This window comes from Cynocephalus volans, chromosome 5 (assembly GCF_027409185.1).
Source record: "Cynocephalus volans isolate mCynVol1 chromosome 5, mCynVol1.pri, whole genome shotgun sequence".
NCBI classification, from domain to species: domain Eukaryota; kingdom Metazoa; phylum Chordata; class Mammalia; order Dermoptera; family Cynocephalidae; genus Cynocephalus; species Cynocephalus volans.
This window is the reverse complement of record NC_084464.1, coordinates 66,664,328-66,685,638: the sequence shown is the minus strand read 5'-3', so window position 1 is coordinate 66,685,638 and position 21,311 is coordinate 66,664,328. Positions and strand designations below refer to the sequence as shown.

At 36.9% G+C, this 21,311-nt stretch overlaps 1 protein-coding gene across 6 annotated transcripts in view; it reads left to right on the top strand.

Annotated features, from left to right (window-relative positions):
* The window catches only part of DST (dystonin), a 424,928-nt gene that overhangs the window by 163,720 nt on the left and 239,897 nt on the right, over positions 1–21,311 (top strand). For all 6 annotated transcript variants that reach the window (XM_063097801.1, XM_063097800.1, XM_063097799.1 and 3 more), the window contains one exon: positions 10,638–10,699. In XM_063097801.1, the coding sequence (XP_062953871.1) occupies positions 10,638–10,699 (62 nt within the window). The remainder of the gene's footprint in view (positions 1–10,637; positions 10,700–21,311) is intronic.

Sequence of the window (21,311 nt, the reverse complement as noted above, 5' to 3'; positions counted from 1 at the left end):
CTCTGTTTTACAGATGAGAAAACTTGAGTTTCACAGAAGTTGAATCATTTTCCCAAGATGAAATTGCTAGCCAGTGTTGATGCCAAGATTTGGGCTCAGGTTTGTGTAGATCTTTGTCCTCCTACTGACTCCTAAGTCATGTTCTTTATCCCTACCATAGCTGCCTCCCATAGCCTACCAAAGAGAGTCTAGAAAAACCATATAGAGGGGAAATTCCCTTTACATTTTCAATTTTAAAGGTATCTACTTTTTTATTGAACTTATATATAGACATATGTTGTCTAGATAGGGTATTGGTTGAGACAGGAAATAGCATAAAGGTAAGAGGATATAAAATTCTTTTAGAAACCAATCCGAAAATTTCAAAAAAACCTGAGAAATTATATGCATTCCCTATAACTTGTTTATATTTTTATCTCAGCTACTGGAGGTTCTACTTTGACAATTTTTGAGGCTATCTTGTATTAATTTGAATTTTAAAGTGATGAAATGTTTTTTTTCCTTAGATATAGTAGATAGAAGTTTTCAAAACTAAAGACTTTAAAACCCCAAATTATCTAAGATATTCATAACAGAATGGATTTATCTTATATACAAATAATGTAGAAATGAGGTTTATTTCATTCGTTTTCATCAATTTATATAATATCTGTGTGCTTTGGGATATATTCTTATTCAGATTTCTGAATCTGGAAAGGAAGGCTGACATTGAAAACTTTAAAAAAAAAGTCTAATTTCTTAAAGTTAATATAATAAAGAGTTGCAGAAACTTTCTGTCCTTAACAGTGACTCAGATCAGCAGAAGTTATACCACACAATAATTAAATGTTGTAGCATTGTAGCTATAATTAGAAGTCTCTTTATGTTCATATGTTTCTAGGATGCTCAGATAGGTGAAAGTAGATTAAGAGCTGACTCTAGGAATATTTTATATTCAATTCTTGGCCAATCATGAGAACAGACACCAGTAAATTCCTTTTCAGAGCAGAACCTAATACCTCTGTTCCCAGCCACCACTACGGTTGATCCTCAGCCACCCAACAACTAACTGCACTGATGGGAAAGCAGGGGATCTGATCATTGTTTGAGGGGGAGTGGGGGTGGTAGCAGAGGAGGAGATACACAAAAAAGCATTTGTGGGGAGAGATTTATGGGATCTGTTGTTCTACATCCCAGCTTACTTAGCACATTCTACCTTTGTCCTGTTTCTGGATTTGTGACAAATGCTGGCAAAACCATACTGCATTTTGTTCTGTGGCAATTAAATTTTGATCAAGAAGATCCTCCAAGCAGGACAACTTCTGAATATATTCTCAGTTACTGATTCTCCTTTCAGAGACTTTCTGCAGCCTTGGCAAACATCCTCTGAAAAAGGTGTCACTAGTGTGCCTGCACCTCCACCTCCACTCTCTACAACTTCCTGCTCCCCTGTTCTCTCCCCTTTCCCTTCTCTCCTGCAGCCATCAGCCTAAGAGTGAGCCCAGCCACACCTGGAGCACTTAGCTCTGTCTTCAGACCAGAATGCGGGCACTCTGGCCTGTCTCTTAGTCTTTTTTTCTATATCTTCCATAGGGTCTACCAGAGTATTCAGTGCATAAATGAATAAAAAAAACCTTGAAACGCTTTTTTCCTGTTATTATCAATATTAATACACAATTTCATCCTCCTTGTAAAAGAATCAAACACTAAATTTTGAAATACGCAGAATGAAATACCACGAAAAGATACCATGCCGTCTCCCTCTCCTTCCAGCTCACACTCTTCTCCTGATGAAACTGCTCTTTCTCATGATATGCGTCTTTTATATATATTTATTATTCTTCATTTTTTCACTTAACTCTATATCTTGGAAATCTTCATGTCACTATGTGCAGATTTGCCTTTATTAAAGTTCTATAGGATGGGTAAACTATTACTCATCTAATTTCATATTGACTGACATTTAAATTCTGTCAAATATTTTGCTACAGTAAACATCCTTGTATGCTAATCATTTATATACAAATATTTTGTTAATATTTCCTACCGGTGCAATTATTGGTTCAGAAAGTATAGGCATTTTAATTTATGATGGATACTGCTTAATTGACCTCCCAAAAGACCACCATTTTATACACCCATATTACAGTAGTTTGGGACTACCCATTTCTCTGCATTAGGTGTTATTCTTATGAATTTATGTCAATTTGAAATCATTTTCTTCATTTGCATTTCCTGATTAGAAGGGTGGTTGAGTATTTTCCCAAATCTTTATTGGACATTTGCATTCCTTCTGAGTTGTATGCTCACATTGTTTGTAATTTAGGGGGAGCTGTCCTTTTTTCTTCCTGATTAGTAGAACTTACTAATCTGTTTTGGATATTGTTGTGTGTATTATATATGTAGCAGATATTTTCTTTCAGTCAGTTGTTATTAACTTTGTAATGTCTGCTCTTACATCAGTGGTTTGTCCAATTTGTTAGCCTTTATATGTTAAGTTTCTTTTGGGTTTTGTAATTTGTTTTGAAACATTCTTCCTACCCAACTATTTTAAAAACGTAGTTTTCTATATTTTCTTCTAATAGTTTCATTTGTTTTAAAATTTTTCTCATTTCTAATTTTGTATAATTTCTTCATGTACTGCCAGATAGTGTATATCTGAAGATTTTATTGTTGTATGTTTGACATGCATTGTTTGTTCCACACTTTTCTTGAAATGTGCAAGAAGAAAACCTTTCTCAAAGTCTTAACATTTTTTTGCACCTTGAAACAGCATGAGAATCTGCTGGTATCAACAGACAATACTTATTATCAATCAGCTATAGGCTTGATGTATATGGGGCTTTGCAGTAGTGACTAAGCTAAGAAATGACTAGGAAGTAATAATATTGGTAGATTTTCACCCATGGAGTCCTAAAATATTTTGACAACTTTTTTTATGATGAATAATTTAATGATATAACTTTGGTGTGATTTTCCTAAAAACCTTCCTTTTAACAAAAGTGGGGTGAGGGGTGATTAGGTGGGGAGTGGGTTGTTGCTAAGGCTCAAAGATGTTAAGTGGCTTCTTATAAATCTGTAGTCCCACAGAGTTGAGTCACACAGACCAATGGAGGAAGGTTGGATTAAATGGAACATGAACATCAATTGTAGCTCTGTGCTAACAGAAATAAACCATAATACTCTTTCTATGGGGATATTTGTTAAGATTTCTCAATGAAAATGATAGAGAGAACTCCTTTCCTCCTACCTATTTCATCTACCTGGCCGCTACAACTTCCAATCACAAGTAATGTTGGCTGAGGCGTCTGTGTGCCAGGGAGGTGTTGCTAGGAAAAGGCAGTGCTGCCAGCTCACAGGGCTTTGAGGTGGGACTGTGCCCGGGTGGGGTGGTGACATGCAGCCAACTCTGATCCATTCTTACCCAGCTCCGCGTTCACCAACTATGCATTGTCCATCAGTTTCAGGAACGAACTGCTCTTTTCACTGATTCCAAGTATTTTTTCCAGTCACTTTTCTTTATTCTGTAATGCCAAAAATCTTACAGCTGTTCACTTGCAATATTTTTACTGGGTTGTACTACGGCGCTATTTCTAGGCAGTGGTGGGGAAACTGACCAGATTTTTTCTTTCCCCTTCCACCATATTTTTCCACATAACTCCAACACTTCAGATTTTCCTTCTTCTTCTTTTTTTTTTTTTTGAGGTATAGTCTTTTGCAAAGTTTCTTAATCTTTTAAAATTGACTCCTGATCCTTATTGATAAACACAGAAATCTCATCCCTGCCCCAAATTTTGATGTAACCTCTTAGTGAAACATTGTGATTCCCCTCCCTCCACTCTGTCGAATCACTAATCTAGAGAAGGTAAATTCCATCTGCTGTGCATATCTGCCACTGCTGATTTACTTTTTTCTTTTTTGTTGTTTCACTCATTTTTTAAAAGTTAGAATTTGGTTTCCAAGTACAGAATTATAATATTGAGTATGGTTTTGCAAACTACATGCAAACTACATTCTCTGCCCTTAGTAGCTTTGTGATCCTGGGCAAGTTGTTTAATCTCTAGGTGTCTCAGTTTCTTCATCTCAGTATAATATGCAGTTTGTGTTTTCTATGTGTATGTAACTGAGACCAATACCTGGCAAATATCAAGTGCTCTCTGAGTATTTGTTATTATTATAATTCTGTTTTCAGTGAAATAGGCAGGCTCAGGCTTTTCTGTAGTGGAGGCAGGGGCTCTAGAACAAATAAAGATAATTGGAAAATGAGAGAAAGGAAGTGAAGGGATATTTACTAAGCAGAGACTTTGAACTTCTCAGCGGTAGCTGATAAAATTTATTCATTTGTAGTAGATATAAAATAGAGTTAGAAATCATAAAAGGAGGTTTCAAAGCATCTTGGCACCTATTAATCTAGTAGTATTGTGGTGTCTTTTCCCTTGACATGACTGGATTTGCTGGCTCCCTTTTGCTGAGAATCAGTAGTGATCATTTTTTCTGTTGTTGTTTTGGAGTTACTGTTTGTACAGCTCCTACTCAGGTCGGTCTATTTGCCTAATGTTTCAGATAAATGTAGGAATGCTGGATATGGTTGGTCCATTGCTTATTTAAAACAAGGGTTCTCATGTCTTGATGTTTCTTCATTTAATCATGCTCGGAAGTGAAATTCTTGTAAATTGGAGGCTTTCATTTTTCCTGCATTATTAGATTAGGGGTTCTGCTGTTTAATGACATAGAAAAGAAACGGGTTTTAGAATCAGACTTAGATCTCACTTAGGCTGTGGAAACCTAATCTCTCCAAATCTTGGTTTCCACAGCTTTATTTATTTAATTTATTTTTTCACTTATTTTGTGGCTGGCTGGTACAGGTTTTCACAGCTTTAAAACAAGGACAGTACCACCTAACTCAGAGAATTGTTGTGAGATCCACATGAAAATTTATCTATGAAGAAGTACTTGATAGTGGTGTTCTCCCTGAAGGATATGTGTCTTCTTTATACATAAAGAAATACTTGATAGTGGTGTGCTCCCTGAAGGATATGTGTCTTCTTTATACATAAAGAAATACTTGATAGTGGTGTGCTCCCTGAAGGATATGTGTCTAGTCTGTAAAGGTGAGCTAGCACATGTATCAGGGATAATTCAAACAAGTTGGGCTAGATGTTGTTTTTTATTGCAGGGGAATTCTGCCTGAGGTGTTAGCAGAGAGAGAGAATGTGATGAGTTAGTTCAGCTGTGAAATCTCATGTCCTATTGGTTTGCCTCATTGCAAAAAAAAGCGGGGGGGAATCAAAATTCTCTTTTAAGGGACTTCTTATGAACAGCTTTAAGATTAAAAGGAGAAAAAGGCAATTTGGTTTCTTTTTAGTAATCATTGTATATACCTCCTACAGAATAGTAGAGGAGTCTGGCTTTGCTAATGTTTGTTTAAAAGGAGGTGTTGACTCGTTTTCTGCTTGCAAGTAGGAGTGTTTAGTCAGTGTTTTCCTTTCTGCATAGAAAGTTAACAGGACTCTGACACATCAGAGTTTGTACGGAGAGAGTTTAGGAAACTGTTGCACGGATTTCTCTCAGAATGATGGGGCAGCTCATGAAAAACGATCAAGACTGGAATGCAAAGCTGGTGGGACTGATGTGCTGTATGGGTTAGTAGTATCACCTGTAGTAATATCACTTTTATGTTTTCAGAACTGGGAAAGGGAAGTTGCATTACCTGCTTTTGGTTTGCATGGCAGGAGTTTAGCAGGCTGTGTGGCACCTTTCAGAATTCTGGATAGACATCACAACAATTTCTGAGGCTCACTGGAGGCTTACCCCCTATTGTTGTGCATAGAATATGCATCTATATAATGCATCTATATAATGTGTGATACTAAGTGCATTTAGCTTTGACTAGATTTTACTGAAAAACCGTCAGTGTAGGTTGTAATAATCAATGCTCTTTTTGCACATTTATTTGTTTTTTCCTCCAAAATTCTATTATTCTTTGCAGTCAGTGTCATTACATTCAGCTACATTTTATTTTACAAAGTGAACATAAATATTTATTTTCATTTAAAATAAAACTTACTCTGTGAATGAAATAATTTTCAAATAGGAGTGTTATAAAACTGCATTCAGAATAATAACTGGATAGTCCGTAAAACCAATAGAATTGGTTAAAATCACAAGAATGCTTTTCCCTTTTTGTTGTCATAGCAACATTGCCCTAAATATAAATCTCAGTGTTAGACATCCCTGACTGAAATGAAATAAAGAACCATTATGAGACTTGTAATTGGAAAATTGGATGGTGTAATCTGGAATACTCCCTTTTGAAATGATGTGTATGGAAAGTGGCAAAATCACAAAGTCTTCCCAGACTTAAATTATTTCCCTGATTGTAAGTCGCTCAGCCTCTCTCTCTCTCTCTCTCTCTCTCTCTTTCTCTCTCTTTCTCTCTCTTTCTCTCTCTCTCTCTCTCTCTCTCTCTCTCTGGTGGCCATCCAGTATGGGGATCCAAACCTATGACTTGTGGGTATAAGGCTGTGCTCTAACCAGTTGAGCTAACCAGCCAGCACTGTAAGTTGCCTCTTAAGAAACTTGAGGCCCTTAAAATTCACATTAACTCTTTTCACATTACCATAACATTGTGGGAATGTTCCAGTGTTAAAGAGCTTTCTTTGGTACTTGAATGGGAGTCATCTAGGTTTATCATGGTTTAAAGAAAAGATTTAGGTTGTTATTGTTAGAAAATAGTATCAGAACTTTTGAATCATGTGTGTTATTTAGTTAGCTTTAGTCTTCGTACCTTATTCATGTACTTTAGTTGTGGGTTACAATTCTCAGATATTACCTCAGTTTTACCTGCCAACTATTTAGCACCATCTCACATTTTCAGCAGTGCTTTTGGGCCTCTAGCAACAACAATCACAACAAAATCTCGGTGATCAAAAGAACCTTTTAAAAGTTACGTTAAGTGAATCTCTCCTCTATACTTGGTGGTAGGCTATTTTACTAAATCAGCTTTCTTGATATACCACTTGGGTAAGAAATTAGCCATTCCGTCTTTAGAACCTGTGTTCTACTTCTTCATGTTCCTGAAGATATTGGACCAGTTTTATTAACTCAGAAAATAAGAAATCTACTTCATTAACTCTTGACCCAAGAAGAGAAGAGTTTATGTAAAATACATAATACATTAAATTTAATGAAATGGAATAAATAGGTGAGTTCATATTATTTTGTGATGATTAGACAAATTAATATAGTTACAGGAGTGCCTTAATCTTGTTTTGCAACTTGATATGGAAGCTCTCTATTCTTGAATTATAAAAATTTAATTAATGATACATTTTAATATATTTTTTTCTCTTGAAGATTTAACATCAGGGTCCTAGGTTATTAATTGGATGGGAATAATATGGATATTACCTAGGAAGTAACTTTTTTGTTTACTATGTTTTCTTCTTGCTGGAGGCTTAGAAAAATACTGCTGAAAATGTGGTATGAGTGATAGACTTTGGCGCAGAGCTTCTGTTGTTTGTAAGCCCTCGTCCAAAGTTCGCACCACTAGCAAGGCAGGTTCCCTAGGTCCCTGTCTGTGACTGAGATGTGTTTGGCGCTTCCATTTGAAAGATGACAGTGTCTTGAGGGTAGTGGAAGCAACTCTGGAGGGAATCACAATACTTGGGTTCTAACCATGGCTCTTTCAGTGTTACATTATTAAATCAGGGTTTCCTTTTGGTGGAGAAATCTGCATGTGGCTGGCTACCCTACTTCCTCCTCTCCTTCAAGCCCCACCTGACTGCCTTTCTGTGTTTTGGACTTGCTTACATGGTGAGGGGCACATCCTTTTCTCAGTTGGTGTGCTTATTAGCACATTACCTTCCTGTCAGGTGTCCTCTCTAGGTGATGAGCTCCAGAGGCCAAGGCTAATGCTCTTTCTTTCCATCTTGGTGGTCCCAGCACCACCATGGCACTGAGTTCAACAAGGGATCTGATAGATGCTGTAATGAATGGCTGAGAAAATAAGGGAAGTATAAAATCTGCATTTTATCTGTAAGGAGAACTGGTAGATTTTTTCTCTTTTTTTGTTTTTACCATATGTACTAATTAGAAATTTAGGTTCATTCTGAACTCTTTAGGAATAGCAATATAGTTGTATATACTATTGTACATAAGTATAGAAGTAATTCTACATTGTTTTCTTGAGTTGGATTTTCCTTTCTGAAATATAATTAATTTACAACATGGCCATCTGTTTGCTGAGTGCATGAAAGCATTGTGGCATCTAGTATGGAGTAAACAAAGATGATGCTTCTAAGGGGCCAGCAGAGGAATTAATAAATATTTTGTGAATGATATTGTTTGTTAACAGTTATTGTCATTGTTCTAAACATAATACTTATAAGCAAAATGTCTGGGAATTTTACATTTGGAATCAGGCAAATATGACAATTTTAGTGTAAATTCTGAGCATTTATATTCAGAATTAGCAAGACTCTACCTTCTGGTTCTGCTTTCTGCAGCCTCTTCTCCAATTTTTAATACCCAGTGTTAAGCCAAGAAGTAGACCAGAAGTTTGGGGCACTGAAAAGGTGTTTGTTACAGGCTGACCCTTATGATAGGCTATATTTAGGTACTCTTTTGTTTTTCCCTGACAGTAATAGGAAATGGAAGGGGTTACAAGGAGGTACTTTGGAGAAGAAATGCTTATGAAATACCAACTAGTTTATGTGGTCCACCTTTCCCCCTTCATGCTGGCATTTAAGTGTAGGAGAACTCTAAGTAACATGCTGTCATTGAGTAGCTTTGCAAAGAATTGAATCTGAACAAACCATTAGATTGCTTTACTAAAATTTCTTTACCCATGTACTTATCATTGAACATTTATATTTTTTCCAAAACTTTAATTTTGCTATTGTAAACACTCTGATTTATAGTCTCATAGATATATTTTGTACACACCATAATTATAACTTTAGAATAAATTCTAGAAGTAGACTTGCTGGGAAAGGGCATATATATTTTTAAGGCTTTTGATATATATTGGCAAATTGTTCTAGAGCAGTGCTGTCCAATAGACCTTTGTTCTAGAGCAGTGCTGTCTGGTAGAAATTTCTGTGATAAAGGGAATGTTCTATGTCTGTGCTTTTCCAATATGTTAGCCATTAGCCGCATGGAACTGTTGAGTACTTAAATTGTGACTGGTGCAACCAAGGAACTGAATTGTTAATTTTAATTTAAACCTAAATAGCCGTATGTGACTACTGGCTACAGTATTGAACAGTGCAGTTGTAGAAGATTTAAATCAAAGTACATTTCCACTGGCAATGTATGAGTATCTGTTCCCTGTGTCCTTTTCCACATGAATTTTTTTTTTAAAAAAAAATCTTGGTAACTTGATAGCTTAAAAAACTTTTATCTGTGTTATTTTATATTTTTATTATTTGCTAGTAAGGTTGAGTACCTGTGGACATCAAATTTTTTAGAATGGATTACCTATGCGCTCTTGCCCACTTATATATTAAGGTATTCATCTTTTTCTATCTTATTTCTGGGGTTTTTTTGGTATTAGTATTAGTAACCCTTGTCTCATATTGCAGATATTTTCCCAGTTGATTTTTTTTATGTTTTTGTTTATATTTAAATTATTGTAGAAAATATACTGTTAATAAATAGGACAAACATTTTCAAACAAACTTTAGTTCCATTACAGTAGTTTAAGGGGGTCAGGGATGAAGAATGAGGAGAAAAAGAAATGAAGAAATAGAGCCAGATATGTCTTATCCCCAGGGAAAGGATGGAGAACATTTGCGTTGTGGTGGGAGGGGAAAGAGAAGGAGGTATCCCCAGATACAGAAAGGAGGGAGGAAGAAAACAAGAAAGTAGGAAATTGCTGCCTAGAAGCGGGGAAGAAGGCAGCATCATTTTGAATGTTAGCTCCGGATGTTGGAAGAGTATGATTCTCCACTGAAATAATAATTTGATGAACCAGAGCATTCCAATTGCTCTTTCTTCTAAAACCATAAGAAAGCTTCTTATACCCTTCTCTGTACCATGTCTGTAATAAACAGGGTAGAATCACTCTCTGTAGTTAAGATCTAGTTGGGGCATTTCTTTGTTACCAGACAGTTTCAACTCAAGATATCTAGGACAGAAACAGCATGGTGAATAATTAAGCCAGAGTTCATTTCAAGCCAAAAGATCTGAATTTAGGTCCTGTCTTTTAATCTAAGTCTTGGTTTCTTCTTCTGTAAAATGGGAATGATACTACCTATGCTCCATCTGTGGTTGTGAAGAACAGATGGGATATAATATGATGTAAAGTGCTTTGAGAAGTTCAGTGCAAGGATCCATCTGAAGCAAGTGAAGTCTAGGTTAGACAGCTTTGTGGTGGTGGTAGTGGTGATGGTGGGTTATGGGGCACGTGGCGGAGAGCATTTGTTTAATGGAGTACTGTTGGCAGATACAACACTGGGAAGAGACCAGTCTGACAAACAGCCCATCAACACTTTCTTACAGATAGCCTAAAGTTGCCAAAATTTAGAAAAGAAAATTAGAATGCACTAAACAGTATCTTTTGAATATCTTATTTTTTACTTATATGCATGATCACAGTTAAAGTCTCTTAGCCATAGGTTTTACCAACCTTATTTTATGTTTTTTTTTTCTTCCAGATGAACGAGACAAAGTTCAAAAGAAAACATTTACAAAATGGATAAATCAGCATCTCATGAAGGTCAGTTTTTATTTCTTTCACATCTTCAAATTGTTTTGCATACTTTATTTATTGTGCAGTAATTGATTGTATATTCTGAAGCACAGCTTTTGAATATCAACTTGCAAGTTTAAATTCTAGAGCATTTCACATGCATTTTAGGCATCTATAATTATTTGGTGTGTGGCCTGTGAGTAATGATGGTGGTGGGAAGATAAGTATCCAATGATTACAGTGCATTCTGTGACATTAGTAAAACCTTTTATTATTGTACTGTAAAAAATCTCAGCAGTTTAAGAAATCTGTAAATATTTATATGTTAGGGCATGGAAAAGCTGCATTGCAATAAGATTTTTTTTTCTTTTAAGGTTCAAACCAAGTTCTGGCATCGGATTTATGTGGTAGGCAGGAGGGTTAGATGAGAATCAAGATGAACTGTAGAGACAGATGTCTAGACTAATTTTATTTCTTGTACGTAGGATAACCCAGGGATTGGTGCTTATGTTGACATTTCTGTCTGTGAAGCAGGTAATAGTTGCAGTTCTTAAATTAATATTTATTGTGAGTTATGGGTCACTTCGAGAATATGATATAAGCTCTCTAGAACACACATACAAAATTTGCATTAAATTTCATGGAGTTATTGGACCCCACTGAAGCCCTTCTAGAAATCTCAAGTAAAGAAAACTTAGGATTATTGTTCACCTTTTTTTCCTTTTTATGGAGAGCCCTAAAGTTTGAAATAGGTAATGTTTCTATGTGGAAAGAGTTTTCTCACACAGAAACATTATTTTTAAGCTAGATCTTATTTAAACTATCATGTAGCATAGGAGTGGTACCAATAATATAATAGCATCTAATCACCTTCTATACAAGTGATTTTTATTTCAGGGGCATATCAATTACCTGAGAGACGTGTCATTCCCCACTCTCTCACCTCTCCAGACACCCTTCTCTCAAATTCTAATAATGTCTCTCAGGGAGGGCACATCACCCAGTCCCTAGTTGAGAGTCGCTTCTGTAGGGAGTGTCTGTTACTACTGGGAGCTGAATCCTCTGATGTGCTGGCAAGAGGTAAAAGGTTGAGACCCTCTAACTTATGATGCTTTTGTGAGGAAACGTATCATGAATTCTAATGAAGGATGCCTGCAATTCACTTGCCCCATCTCATGCTTTTGTCTTGTTCTGCATGTACCATGCACTTGGTGTGAGGGGAACTCTTTTCCACAGTCTAGGGAAGAGATGAGCTGGAGTGTGAGGTTTGGGGTGTGCAGCTTTGGAGCTGAAGCCTCCAACAGGATTTTCCCATTTCTGAGGTGGCTCTAAGGGAAGCTAGCTCTTTGATGAAGAGGTACCCCTGGTGCTGCTGCTGGCCTAGCAGTCTTTGTAGCTGTGGCTATCTGGGGGTGGGCATCTGGGGGGCTACAGAGGATTGCTCCATGCCTTCTGGAGCATAGCTACTGTGGTAATGAAATCACAGCTCCTGGCAGTGGGCACCAGAGAGAAGGAGAAGCACAAATGAGGACGGCCCTCAAGGGAACCATAGTACTGGCACTAGACAGGTATTTATTGGGGGCCTAGTATGTACCAGGCATGTTGGACTAGGCCATTTATCTTATGATTGGTTGATAAATTGGATGATTGAGTATAAGGAGACTGTTTTTGCTAAAAATGTTAAAATACTAATTGAGCTGTTTGAAGACAGAGGCTGTCTTACTCATTCCTAGGGCCCATCACAGTGCCTGGCAAGGATATTCTCCCTATGCGTAATACACATTGCCTCTATTAAATCATTTACTCCTTCCAGCAACCATCCAAGATGGCTTAACTTAGTGATTTCACACACATACTCTTTAAAGTCAGACATCAAGGGTTCAAGTCCTCATTTTCCTGAAATATGTAACCTTTTTTTTTAAATATAAAATGACAAATCATTAGGAAATTAAGTATTTTAGGTACAACAGCTAATAGATGCTAGCTAATAGATAGATTGGGGTTATAATTGAATTAGTTCATCTGTTTCTTGAAGTCTTTTATAGGTCAGAATTTAAAATTAAAAAGCAGAGTTAGGAAGCCGCTTCAGGGAAGGAGGAAGCTAGACAACATATTCTTGGCTAACTCCCCCTGTCAGCTGCTTACATTCTTTTTCTGTTGTGTTTTAATATCAACTCAAACTGGACTTTTATAATCCTAAGAGTTGTGCACTGAAATTTCTAACACAGACCTCACATATGTAAGAATAGAGCCTTTTATCTATCATTCTTCTATGTCTAGAAGTTATAGCATTAACCTCAAGCAAAGAAAAATAATTATCCCAAAACATTTGATGAAAGGAATATTGCACTAGGTAGTTGGTCTCATTTTGTCTCACTAAAAAGAATGTAGACACTTTTGCTACAAAAAGTGGTCATTTGGCCATAATTCAGTTAGTGGGAAGTGTAAAGTTAAGTATATTAATTTTGGATTAAAAAAATCTTAATAGTAGAAAAATATTTCTTCTGTATTGGTTTTTCTTACATTCTTCACTTGAAACATTGAATATATTCAGGGAGAAATAGGGAAAGGAGAGCAGTAGTTCCCATATCTTTCTTGCTCTACCATGTTGCTTTTCAGTTAATAAAAAGTATATTAATTGAAGAGCTTTTAATAAAATGGGATCATGTTATATAAATGTTAAGAGAAAGGGTGACCATGAGAAATGAGTTGATAAAATGAAAGAGTAATTAATGAGTATGGAGAGAAAAAAATGGGAAAAAATTGTTCAGATAAAATCTGAATATTCCGTGTGTATTCTCTGTTTTGTCAGTTTTATCTGTAGGCACAAGTAGTCCTTAAACTCTTAAATGGAGAAAGGAAGGGAAAAAAGGAAAGTTAGAAGAGAAAAGAGGAGAAGGAGGAGGAAGAATGTTTAAGGTGGGTGGGAATGGCTGCTTTGTGCATGAGGGTGTTCCCCCAGGCCCTGGAGTTGCACATTGAGATGGCCTGAAGGGCTCAAGGTCTGGCAACCCCTTGCCTGTGGCTTCATATGTTGCTTTGCCCCCCACGGATTTGTCACCCCACTTCCTCTGGGTGACTGATGGAGCCACAAAAGGTTACTCAAAGCCCATCTCTTCTGAGCAGTGAGAAGCCCCGAAGTGGTTAACTTCCCCAGAACCATCAAGCGAGAGGAATCGTTTCCTTGGGAAATTAACCCCGAATTGGGTTAATTTCCTGCAATTTATTTTCCAGACCAGGAAGTTACAGGAAGAGAACATAGGTGGGGTTATAGTTTAACAATATAGGCTGGTAACTTTCAATGAAACAAGCCAGATGACATTCCAGTTAGACAATTAAGAGGTCCTATCAACAAAAGCTTGATCTTAGCAAACATTCCTTGTTACAACAATCTCTCAATATCTTTACATAACAATTAGTAACTAGTCTGCCCTTGAGCCAGCAACCTTGCTGTGCCACAAATCTTTATCTTACACCAGAGACTTTATAGCCTGAGGAAAATTTCCAGTCCTCCGCAAGGTCAATATTTGAAACTGCAAGGCTTTGGAAAACCAGGCCTTGTGAAGTACATTTGCTTTAAGAATCCTCTACATTCCTATACTGTAATTAGCTGCCCAGGAGTGCTGACTCAGGTTAGAGACAACATGTTCCCCATTTTAAAAATAATAATAATTGCTATTTTTGTGGGCAGCTGGCTGTTATGGGGATCCTAACCTATGATCTTGGTGTTATAGGGCTGTGCTCTAACCAGCTGAGCTAACTGGCCAGCCCTTAAAATAATTCTCAAAAAATTTGCCTTTAAAAAATTTTTATTTTATATTATTTGATAATTTTAATTTAATATTATTTATTTATTTATTTATTTATTTTTACCCTGGTCTTTTTACTCTTGTTATGACTCCAAGTAAGACTGTTCTTGGTGGTTCTGCTCTTTTGGACAGTGAGGTGCTTGAGAGCTTAGTCCCAGAACAGACCTTTCTTCACTATTTTTTTTTAGTTTGTTTGTTTTCATTTTATAAATAGTATATTGTGCTAACTTACAGCAATTTATTTTTGTCAGGAAAATGTCTCCTACAAGGTGTATCAGTCTGTGACATGTAAGCTTTGTGGTCAGGCAAGTAGGGGCTTTTGACCAGGATTTGTAAATTTACTATTTGTGTGAACTTACCCTTCTTCTTATGCCCTCATGTGTAAAATGGTGGTAATGCGAGGTTAGTGAGAGGATCTAAATGAGATAATCCTTCTAAGCATAAAACATAGTACTTGGCATATTATTAAGCACTCAGTGAAAGAGTGGATTGACTTGGGTGGCTTCAGACAAAACTTAAGTTGCCTGTGGTGCCCTTCTGCCTCCCTTATCCGTATCCCTTCTCTTACCTCAAGTCCTTTCTCTTTTAGTTTATTCATTTTAGAAAAAGCTGGAGTTCTGGGTTCAGAATCCATTGAGCACATAGATTGGCCTGTTGCCTACCAGCCTCAGAGTTCTGCTGGGACTCTGAAGAATTACTTACTTGAGGTAATCCTGTTAGCTATACCCTCCCGCTGCCTGCCTACCCCTCCCCAGACGTTCAAGGGTTGATTTGGGGGCCTGAGTCCTTTCTTACTCCCCTTTTACTCTTCTCCCACACTCTCCTCACAGAAAAGAAGTCAATGAAGACTCATCAGACTTCTGAAAGCCTGGCAGCTTTTGGTCCCCAGTAGTAGTTTTGCTTAGAAGTCACACTTGGAGGACATTTTCTAAATCATCTGGTTTGATTCCCTCATTTAACAGGAAACTGGGCCACACCTACATACTGGTAGAGCTGCATTCGAAGTCATGAAATGAGAATGGGAATTTGAAATGAGGTGTGGGAGCCAGTGCTTGATTTCTTGGAGCACTGTGATATGTTCCAGACCCCACAGCAGGTTCCACTTGGCTGTTAGATTGTGTTTACTTTTCTCTATTTTATAGTTTCAGCTATTTGTTAATTAGTCCCTGTGACTTAGGAAGTTGTGGTTTATGCAGCTGTAAAATAGTATATACCTAGTGGCCAAGTTACGGTCAATTTTTAAAAGTTTATATGGCTGGCAAAAGTTAGATATCGTGGCGCTCTTAAATGATTGCTTTTATTTGTTGGTGAGCATATGTCTCTGAATTTTTTTCCAGATGTATTTAAATTTTAGTGTTCTGGTGTTTCAGTTGTATGACTAAGCCAGTCCTTAAAGTGATTGTTCTGGCAAGAATGTTTTCCTTTTGATTCATCATTCTTCAGAGTACTTTTAAGAATAAAGTCCAGGTAACATATTTATGTCTGCTGCCTCTATAAGTCTTTTCACATACTGAGTAGACCAGATTATATACCTTGCAAATCATGGTTTCTAGGTAAATTATTGAGGTCAGGAAAGAGTATATATTATTCTTTAGCATAATTTAAATTGTACTACTAGATACAAGCTGGTTGTTATTCAAAATACCTGTGACTTCAGTTAGCTAAATTTTACCTGGAGAATTGTTTTAAAATATAAAATTGATTACATTCTTTTATTTTTTACAGCATTTGTTTATGCCCATTCTACTTAGGCAATAGGTGCTACCTCTTTATAAACTGGAAGGTCTTAAGTAACTAGTTGCTTTTACTGATCATATCCAATTCTGTCTTGCTGTCTAGAAATTCATAGGACAATAATATAAGAAATAGCACCTATGATTTAAGTACTTAAAATTTAGCTTTTGCTTTTCTCTGGGTGGGGAGAGAAGGGGGTAAGAAAGAAGGAAGCACTTTATTTTCTGAAGCACTTTAATAGTTTTCAAAGGTTAGAAGATTCCTTTTAATTGTTTACTTAAATCCAGGATTAGAATTTGAGCCATGACTGAGAGGCTATGTTCAAGAAGAATAATTTAAGGGGATGAATGATTTTTAGGAGAAGATTGGAGTCTGGAGAAGTCCTTATAATATTCTTTCCTTGCATAGGATGCATCTGACTGGCAATTTATAGTGGAAATATATTCTTTAGCACTGATCAACTATGTTGTAAATTTATTCCTTAGCATTGTGTAAAAGGATATTTGATCTAAATGTTTTTTCTTTATTCTGAATTTTAATTTATTGATACATATATGCATTTGGAGAGGAAGAGACCCTGGATTCTAATGTTGGACCACACCCTGTTTGTTAGTAACCTGCTTGGTTACTGCATTGGAGACACCCACTGACTATCAAATTTTTATCTGTTTCATCATGTCTTTGGAAAGCCTAATTTACTTATGGCATAGATATCCTTTGCCCACACAGTAAAGTCAACACGGTCATGGCTCCACTGAATCAGTCACACTATTCTTTATTTTCTGAGTTGGTGGCTGGAAAGAAATGTAAATCCCAAGCTGAGAACGTAGTGATATCTTTTAGAAAATAGGAGAAAAGCTCTGTTTGCTCTGTGTTCTTGACCATTTTACAGTTACTGAGTAGTTTTACATCTGTGGGCACAAATGAGATAGGAGAATTTTTGAAGCATTGACTTTATGAAGGGCTAATGAAAAATACTGCACGTGAAAGCAGAATGCAGTGTTTTGGGTTCTTAAAATCTGCAAATAAGATATTCTTTTCAGGACCTTAGATTTATACCAGTGTTTTCTAAACTTTAGCTGTATCAGACTCACTTGGAGGGCTTGTTAAAATGAATTGCTGGGCCCTACCCCAAGATTGCTGATTCACTAGGTCTGGGGTGGGGGCTGAAAATTGGATTTCTAACAAATTCCAAGAATTTATATTCCTAACAAAATACTGGTGCTGCTGAGCTGGGGCCACACTTTGAGAATCCCTGTCATAGATGAATGGATAAATATGTAAATAATCATTAGTTTCATTTGTCATAACTAATAAGTATTATAATTTGGTTTAGAAAATAATAGTAGCTATCTTTTACTGGATTCCAGCTGTATGATAGGTACTTTACAATATTATTATCAATATTAATAATAGATGCTAATATTGGTTGAGAGTTAACTATGTGCCAGTATCTGTCACTTATGGATAGGTTGTGATTGTTATTATTCCTGTGTTACAGATGATGAAATTGATGCACAGAGAGATTCCATAATTTCCCAAGGTCATACAGCTAGTAATTCTCAGGACTAGTGTGGAAAATAAGACTCATAGAGATTATGTAACTTCCCGTAGGCTGGACAGAAGTCTAAGGAGAAAGTGTAAATTACAACCCAGTCTGCTTGACTCTGATCCTTTGCTGTCTCTACTATGCTAAATTCATGAGGATAAATTTAGAGCTGAGTGATTAAAGCTAAAGGTGGGGAGGCTGAGCATGACATTTGGACATTGGTCTGGCCCCTTTACAAACAGGACTTGACGTTTCAGTTATTTCTGTTGTGGTGTAAGAAATATCAGTGTATGTAGTCACAGAAGGGGTTGAATGCTTTTTGGAGAAATATCTGGTTAGGGGCACAAAGTACAGGATATAAGAGCAAACTTGCAAATCAGGTTTTTGTAATAGTTGATATTTTCAAGATTGTAGGAAATGCATGGAAGAGTATGAAATGGTTCCATGTAGATAAGTAGAAGACTGGGATTAAATTCTGAATGTCTTTTCATCATGAGGAATGATGATTTCTTGGTGATAGAGTCTTCATCAATTAAAAAAAATTAGAGTAACACTATGCTTACTTTCAACAGGGCTGTATTGAACTTTCAGTATAATCAGGGCTGTATTTGAAATACAGTACAATTTAGAAAGCTCTCTGTTTTCATGCAGCTTGCTGTTTTGTTGGAGATATTAAATATAAGGGTACTTCAAAAAGTTCATGGAAGAATAGAATTAAAAGGTATTATGTGTCTTTCCATGAACTTTTTGAAGTACCCTCATATATATCTATGAAACCATTAAACAGTCATGCAGGGCAGCATATGATAAAGTGCCAGAATGAATGGACCAACAAGGTTTTTAGGAGGTCAGAGCCGGGAGACTTGGGGTGTTGAGGTGGCTCTGAGTAGTGAGGGATTGTGTCAGGACAGGGGCGTTGACTTAAGCTGGGTGCAGAGGAGGGGATGGAGTGAGGGGCACAGTGAGCCTGGTGTACTAGACTGCTAGAGCTTGCTGGAAGATCAAAGTTGGGTAGAAAAGGGCTCAGAGAGGATAAGTTATCTGCCCAACATGAAATAGATAGAATGTATCAGAGCTGAGATTTAGTCCTCGGTCCTTCTATGTCTACTGAAGAGCTACATCATGATACCACATCATGCCACAATAAATAGAGTCTTGAACGATCAAGAAGAAATGAACACAGAATTGGGGAAAAAAACCAATATGCTGGGACATGCCACCTCTTTACTCAGCTCTAATTTCTCTCAGAATTTTCTCACATACTTAAAGTCTTTGCTGGTATGCCTTGGCCTCATTATGTGGCCATAAATTTCCTATTTGCATTCTTCTCTAATCAATATACTTTGTAAGAATTTAGAGATATAGATAAAAGTATGCAAAGAAGCCAAGCAGCATTTCTGAAGGTCGTTGTTTTAGCTGGAGAAGGGTAAAATGACTAAGGAATTTTCAAAGAAAAAAAATTACACTTTGATCAGCGGTGCTAACATATTCTAACATCATGTTGTATAGGCCTTCACATCAGAAGTGTATGTGTTCTCTAGTAGATCGATTAAAGCAGAAGACTTGGTTTGTTATTTAATACCAGACCCTAAGCTGCATGAGGACAGGGGTATGTATATCTGCCTTATTAAGCAATGCATCCTCAGCATCTAGCATAGTGTCTGATACACGGCTGTTTTCCTCAGACCATACTGAGGAATTTGTTGCTTAATGAACAATTGTGAAACCAAATAAAACTGTTTTCCCCAATAGTGTATGGTATAGAGCTCCTATGATGGGGAAGTGAAACGGTTGCTTTGGAAGGAATGAGATCAAAGTTAGTTTTCAGGAAAAATAAATTTATAGTGACTTTCTTTTAAAGCTGAAAAGACCTATTTCATTATAGGTACAGAAACTGAAGCCCCAAGTCAGACAGGTCATGACCAACTGGGCCAAATGTAGGACCCATTCTTCTGATCCCTTTACATGTTCTTTCCAGTGCTTGATTCAGTTTCTCCGTTTGTGGCTAGGTAACAGGAAGTTTACCCATATTCACATATGAGATTATTTCATTTGCCTAAGGTTACTGATTAGCTTTGCTATACTTATCCACTGTTATTTTCATCAGTTCTGAATTTAGAAGAATACTGGCTAGAGCTAGATTCTTCTCACTTGGAAATTTTCTAATAATAAATTGATAAAATTGGTAAATTCTCTGCAGTCTTACTGCAGAGGTAGTCAGATTTCTTCAAAGGTCTAAGATATTCCTAACATATTTGAAGATACTAAGATATTCAAAGGTCTAAGATATAGACCAAATAGAAATCCTTGTTTCCAGGCTCTAATCAGGGTTTGTTATACAGCAAACCTGAGGGAGAATTTAGAAACTAGTTTTAAAAGGGGCTGACAGGGGAAGACAAGTAGCCAAGGAGACAGGGGCCAGTAATCACAGAGGTACTGGGAAGGCCCACAGTCTCCAGGGAGGGAATTTGGTAATGAAAGTGGTCAGAGTGCCAAAGCTAGCAGTGGGTCAAGTTGGACTTGCTTAGGAGTTTGGAAACTAATAGTTATTTGATTTTAATACCAACATAATATAGAAGAAATTTCTGTGTTATGAAAAAGAGGGCTGACTTCAAAGGGAAGCTGTTGAAGCTGGGAAAACTATTGCATACTTCTAAAAATACTGAAAGTCATACATGATGGCACTGTGCTGATGATGTACAGTGGTAACATATTCTGACACCAATGTTTGTTTAAAGAATGTGTATCAAAAATTTTCAAGTGCTCTTGTTTGTGATTTTAAAAAAACCACTCTTGGAAATATATTACAAGGTTTTAAATAAAATTTAAGGAGACGATGGTATTCATTGTAAGGTAGGTTTTTGCTGCTATACGCACAGGGTCCTTAACATATGAACGGGAACTTTTGTAAGTCGTTTTTAGAGACCTGAGATTGTATTTCCCTAAATGCGTGAAGTGTGTTATAATACTGGTCTTGTTCTCAGGCTAGCTTATTAGATCTCATTTAATGAATATCCTATTTAATGATATCCTCTTAATAGAAGTTAAGAGCTAAGTCCTGGGATCAAAGATCCATACACTGGAGGAGAAAGAATGGTCCTCTCCCGTCATCCCCAAATAGATTTAAGTTTAAAACCTTCTACATCTATGTCTCCATCCATTCCTGAGAATCATCTGCTTGTCCCCAGGGGCCCAGTGCATACGTGTGTCCTTCTGAGGCACTCTCTCTTCCAGAGTGTTCACGTTCCATCTCAGATTCCCAGAGCAGCTGGTTTCAGCTAGGTTCAGAAGGAAAGACTGTTGGGAACCTAACTCACTGTATTCCATAAATGACGGAGGGCTTTAGCTATCCTGCTGGAAAATAAATCTCTTGTGGAATTTTAGACAGATTTAAGAAGAAAAGGCAACTGAATAGGAAGCGCAGCGTAGAACCAAGCTAATCATGTCTGGAGTCTGCCCCAGTGGTTAGTTTTTCTAAGATATTCCTACTCTCTGCTGCATCTTCCCTCATTGTACTTTGGAACCCAGTGTAGGTGGCGTATCGTGG